Source organism: Balaenoptera ricei, chromosome 4 (genome assembly GCF_028023285.1).
Source record: "Balaenoptera ricei isolate mBalRic1 chromosome 4, mBalRic1.hap2, whole genome shotgun sequence".
NCBI classification, from domain to species: Eukaryota; Metazoa; Chordata; class Mammalia; order Artiodactyla; family Balaenopteridae; genus Balaenoptera; species Balaenoptera ricei.
Window position 1 is genome coordinate 66,277,311 of NC_082642.1, and position 6,272 is coordinate 66,283,582.

The following is a 6,272-nucleotide window of genomic DNA, read 5'->3' on the forward strand; positions in this document are numbered from 1 at the left end:
CTTCTCACAGAGCTACTCCCCCCCCCCCACAGAAATGGAAGAACCGATTGAACATGAAAGCATCTTTCAGACACAAGTTATCCCAAATTCTATGAGAAACGCAGACTCAGACTGATTCTGCTCAGCTGGGCAGGGCTGCCATGATTCGATCACAGTAGCTCAAAGCTGGGTGGGCTTTAGAACCACTATCACTGAAAGAAGGAATGGCGTAGAACAAGAAGGGCACGGAAGATTAATTCCAGGGCAGACAGAGACACAGAAGGAAGAAAGGGCCAACCAGCAGGACTCAAAGTTACGAGATTTCCAAGAGCCTTACTGATAAGGGGGGAAAATGTGATATACCCATAAAGGAAAAGTGTTCGGTATTCTTTCATCAACAAAATATTCCACGACCTCCTAAGTCAATAATTTGGCAAACAGCAAACCATGACTTATATTAGCTTTTGTACAAAGATTACTCCAGTTAATAATGAATACTGAAAATGATTACACATATTTCTCTGATGTTCTGGTAACTACCACTACACCCTATTTTATCATGAGGCAACGTCATGGCAAAGAAAACACCTGTTTAATATCTCTAAAAAACAGCACATGTATCTAATTAAAACACTGTTATGCTATTATCATTTTAAGATACCATTATCTTAGCAATTCATGCAACTTTACTGAATTCTCATTTAAGACCAAATTTAATTAATTGCTCTGGGGTAATGAATTACTAATGTTTCAAGATTTCTTGAAGCCCATGAGACCTCTGACCAGAAGGTTTTAAATACTGGACTAGTAGTGTATCATTTCAGGCACCCACTCCCTGCCCCACCTCACACACACACAAACTTTGAAAAGGCACAGGCACAATAAATGTGTTTTTATTTGCATCATGGTTAATCCATAAAGAGGAGAAAAAGTCTTAAAAAAAAGAAAAGAAAAAGTTTTTAATGAATAATGCTGATACTTGATACTGGTTTAGAAATATGCTAATCTCCAAAAAGCTTCCGGGCTGAACTCACCTCGAGCAAAGGTCAACCCAGGCCATCAGAGGGTCAGACAGAGACCATGAGAGGTCAACATAAGGCCATACTGATACATTCAAAGGAAAAAGTACTATTAAAAAGATGCACGACCTTCTGACATCTTTTTCTCAGGATCATTTTCTGTTACACACAATCATTGGGATCAAATGTTGGTGGAATCAAGTTTCCCATAAAATTCTATTCAGTCATGGAATAGCATATCTGTGTAGTGCTTTACAGTTTTCAAAGCACTGCCATAAATACTTATTGATTTTTGAAACCTGTGTATGAGGAAGGCAAGCAGTTGTGATCATTCCCATTTTTGAGTTAATTATGGACAAAGGACTGATCCAAAGTCACAGAATTAATAAGACATGGACACAGAACCCAGTGCTCAGTCCACTCCATTAACTCATTCATTTATTCAACTAACTGGGACTATGGACTCAGAGATGAACGAGACCTAGCCTCTGGCCCCAAAGAGCCCACAGTTTAGCGAGCAGGTAGAAAGAAAACCCCATACCATTTATAATACAAACGTAAAAAGCGTAGCAGGAAGAATGCATGCAAGTCTTCCAGATGAGGTCAATTTTTAAACCTAGGTTTCAATGGAGAAAGAAATATCTAGGCCCAGCAGGGAGTGAGGGGTAGAGGGAGAAAGACAAGCAGAGGTCATCCAATTCTGTTCAAATAGAAAAGTGAGTGTGAGTCCTGGCAGAAACTTAAGAGTATGAAGTCAGCAGCGGCCAATCTTGGCCTTGACTGCCTTCCTCTGTGGGCCAAGCTAAGGACAGCCATGGTGCTCAGATTCAGATGTATGCTAATCTCCAAAAAGCTTTCTGGGCTGACCTCACCTCCTATGCAATAAAGCGTACTGGTGGTACATCTCATTTCTTTTAATACTGTCATATCTTGAAGGAAGAATGACTCAAGCCCTGCATCTGAATGAGTAGATTGTTTTCTATAGCCTATGTATGTATACACACATTTCATACACCCACATGGATAGTTTATATCCGTAAAGCTATGTAGAATAAAAGTATCCACATAGATGATACAAAACATACATAGAACTCTATAAACCTTGCATGCAGAGACATCTGAATAATGTGTATGTCTAGACCAACCCCTTGAGATATGTTTAGATGGAAAAGGGTTACGGAGAGAGAGGTTACCATGCAGGACAACCATCTGTCCTAGATGATTCAGACAGTCATTTGCCTGCAGAGGAGGAATTGAAGGGGTTGGACAAGATGAATTCCAAAGATACTTTAAAGCTCCATGGTTTAATGTTTTATGAGCTTACCTGCATAAAGCAGTTTCTCTATTTTTGCTAAATAAAATTCCATGACCCTGGTGAAATAATTCCTCTCTGCCATTTTTTTTGTGCTCAGGCAGAAAATGTATTATTGATATCTGATTTAGCCACAGACAATGTGACTCAGAGCACTGAATGAGAAGTCGGGAAACCTATATCCTCTCCCCAAACCACCCTTCTCCTCTTCCCTACTCACCCCACCTCCAAGCAGGGAGGGGGCTGTGTGACCTTGGGCAATAGACTTGACCTCTCTGGGCTACAGCTTCCCACGTATTAAATGAAAGGAGTGGCTAAGTGTTCTACAATTCTCTTCCAGCTCTAAATCTATGAAATCATTCCTCTCCCTCAAGACTTAGTTTATCTCCACAGCTCTAAAAATCAGGACTAATAAAACTGGATTCAGATCACCTCTTTTCTAACCATCCTCTCTTTTCTTACTTTTTAAAACCATCCAAATCTTGCATAATTTAAGTGATCAGTGCTTCCCTGGTTGTTCTGGTTTAAATTATGCATTGTTGCTATTTGGGGAAAATTTAGACTGGGTCCAGTCTGGGATCACTGGCTGAGAACAATAAGCCCCCAAAGTGAGAAAGGATAAAGGCCTCTCCAGACAGGATCTGCTTTTAATGCATTGAGCACAGAGTTTACAAAAAGGGCATTGATTGTGTAAAGAGCCACCAAAACAGCAAGGGACTGGTAAGGCTGCAGTAAATTATCCTAGATGCCACTGACCTTGGCTGCATTTCAGGGGTCAGGCATTCCCCAGGAAGTTCTCAGCAGGCAGGCTTTCCTGAGGGTTTAGGAACAAATGAGACCTCTCACCTGCATGAGCCCATCTCTCTTAATCTGGGAAAACAGAAAAAGATCATCTGCCCTCTGATTTGTGGAGATTACCTCTGTGGCCTTTGGACTCAGCTCCAGGCCTGCACAACTCACCCACGACAAGACTGGTCGCAGACCCCTGACCTCCGGGAGGCAATTGTCCCCACACCTGCACTTAAGTCATCCTGCTAGCAGTTCCCCATCTCCTGGGCTAGCTGGAAGCTGTAGCCCTCCCTCTTTCCACACCTCCTGCAGGCAGAAATACAGTGGCAAAGCACTAAAGCCCAAGCCACAAAGAGCAATTTCAGTGAATTGTGCAAAGATATCTTTTCAAAATACTGATCTCCCGAGCGCAGATCTCCCAGGTGTGAATCGAACTCCAGGTCGGCCGAGGAGCCCTTGTGGTTGCTCATAAGCTTGCAAGCTCTGGGTATCTCTGAAAACCTTCCCCAGGAAAAAGCCCACAAGGGACACCTCCAGACCAAGCCCAATTTACAATCGTATCAGAGCGCTATCCATTAAAGAAGCGACGTTGAGATTCCGGCTCAGGGAAATCGCAAGACTTGCCCATTGTTCAGACTCCCATCCCCCCGCCCCGTCCTCCTCCCCAGCTTTGCCACTTTCCTCTACCCTGAAGTCTGGACCATCCATCCACCTGATTAACCCGCTGGCAGAAACTCCCAGCACAGAAAGTAGGGCAAATGAACACACACAGTCTGTAAAGCAGGAAGCCACAGACTTGGCCAAAGCACCCACCCCATTACCAACCTCCACCCCCAGCTGCCCAGGGGGCAGCGGGTTCTGAATGTGGCCTTTCGGCGCCAAGGAAATAGCTTACTGTAATAACGCATGAATGAGCTTTTGCTAACCAACTATCAAAAAAAGCCATTTCAAATGGCATCTCTGCTCCTTCTCAGCCCCTTGGCTGCCTCCCAGAAACCTCACCTCTGAGATGGAAGGATTAAGGAGAAGGGGGGGAGGAGTTAAAAAGAGGAGGGTAGGTCAGGAGAGAGAGGATTAACGAGACTAAAGAAAAAGTACCACTTTGACCATAAAGGTAGTTCTTTAAAATAACAGTGGAGAAGAAGGCAATGTCAAGGCAAGTACTGAAGATTCAGGTATACAACCCCAAGATTTAGCATCTAACAATGTATTCTTCAGGAGGGCGTGTGAACTTCCAAGCTTCACCCATCCTGCCTGTCTCTGTGTTGAGAGCTACCATCAATTCGGTCTCACCGACCCTCCCTGCCTCATGTATATACAATCGCTTTTTTTAAAATTTATTTTTAGTTCAAGAGAGGAAAAAGCCGTGCTAAGATTGGTAGCCCATCCTTCTCAGACCCCCGCTGCTGCTGCCACCCACACCCCTCCCCCCGCTTCCAGGCAGGCAGCATCTAATTAACATCGCAAGAAAGCTCTGCCCCCTTCCCCGAAGGAGTGTGTTGGGCTTGGGGGGTGGGGAGGCGTCGAGGCTGCACTAGGATTCCTGGTATTTCGATCTCAAAACAACAGCAAAATGGATTCTATATCAGTGATGTCTTAGTCAATACAATGAAACGGCGTCTGAGGCAATTCACGTGAGGGTAAATGCAAACCAGGGGGTCTGGAGGGGGGTGGGGGTAGGTGCTTTACAAAGGACTAGCCACAGACACAGAGAAAACACACACACACGCACGCACACACACTCACACTCCCAGGAGTTCCGGTCTGATTGGGGAAAATCAGAGAACACATCCCTTTCACCTGCTTAAGTTCAGCCATAAAACTGAAATGTCACAGCCACAAAGTCAGAAAGCACAGGCAGGGCTGAGTTAAAACGATAAATAAAGGTGAGCGGCAGACCTGCGTTTAAGAGAGCGCTGAGAGGGAGTCGGGGCGCCGACGGCAGAAAAGGGGGGGAAGGGGAGGCAGTTGCCAGCTACAAGACCAGCATAGCAATAGCTGCCCCCTTGGAGCGGCAGGTTCGGCTTCGCGGGGACAGCCAGGCTCACAATGTCATCTAGCAGGTAGCTAGAAAACGTGAGGGACCAGTGCCTTCATTCGCGCTGTTGTTATTCTTTTTGCAGAAAGGGACAGTGGGGTCTAGAGCCTTGGCACTAGACGACTACCCGGGGCTTGTGTACACACACACGCACGCACACACACACGAGCCTTTCATTTTAATGCTCTTACACCGGTCTACGATGAAACTGGTATAAGCTCCACGAGTTCTCAGGGGAGCTTTGGCTGCCACCAAAGGAGGACACGTACCGCACAGCCCCTGCTCTGGGTGCTTAGCCAAGAGCACCTCAGCAACCCCCGAATCTAAACGAGAATCCAGGTTCCCTCGCGTCGCATTCGCCCGCCTCTGCCCACCAGCCCGAGCCCCAGTTCCACGCACCGAGCCCATTCACCCTGACCCAAAACACTGGAAAGAAATCAGAAAACATATTCCGCTCACCCTCAAAGCCGAGAGATCGATTTCATCCAGGCTGCGAGCCGGCGAGTCGCTCGCCATGTCGACTTCTTCGCGGGAGAAATGGACCAAAACCACCCCGAAGATTCCCCGTTGAAAATTCCACCTCGGTCTATTTCACTCGCGTCCTCATGCGGGTGTCGCGCCAGAGGCCCGGGGCCCAGCCTCCCCCGCCCACCCCGGCCCCACAGCGCCTGATCGCGATCCTCCGCGCGTCAGTCCGCCGGCTCCGGGAGCCCAGCCTCTGCGCGGATCTCCAAGCCCGGAGTCGCGGTGCGTGTGGGCTGCGCGCCCTGAGCAGCTAAGGGCGCTGGGGCTGCGTGGGTGTATTTAAATGGGACATGCTTCTTTGCTTGTGCGTGGATGGCGGCTGCACTGGCTGTTATAATGAGACACATCAACTCCTCCACTCAGCTGGGGGTGGGTGGGGGTGGAGAACCACACAGAACTGTCTATCACCGCTTCCTGGGAGGAGTAAAGGGGGCGGGGGGGAAGAGGCGGAGGAGGCGTGGTCTCCTACTGGGGAGAGGCCGCGCTTCCTGACCCGGTCCCTCTGCACCAACGTGGATGGGGGAGGGGCGCGCACCCTTTCAGCCCAGGTTTTGCGGGCTAATCGGGCTGGATTTAAAGAGCTGTTCCTGAACCCTGCCGTGCTTATCGT

General features: G+C 47.5%; 1 protein-coding gene across 10 annotated transcripts in view; it reads right to left on the bottom strand.

Annotated features, from left to right (window-relative positions):
- TNIK (TRAF2 and NCK interacting kinase) overlaps window positions 1–5,982 on the bottom strand; it is a 411,284-nt gene extending 405,302 nt beyond the window's left edge. For all 10 annotated transcript variants that reach the window (XM_059920518.1, XM_059920526.1, XM_059920525.1 and 7 more), the window contains exon 1: window positions 5,597–5,982. In XM_059920518.1, the coding sequence (XP_059776501.1) occupies window positions 5,597–5,653 (57 nt within the window). In that variant the 5' untranslated portion in view covers window positions 5,654–5,982. The remainder of the gene's footprint in view (window positions 1–5,596) is intronic.
- Between the last annotated feature and the right edge of the window lie 290 nt (window positions 5,983–6,272).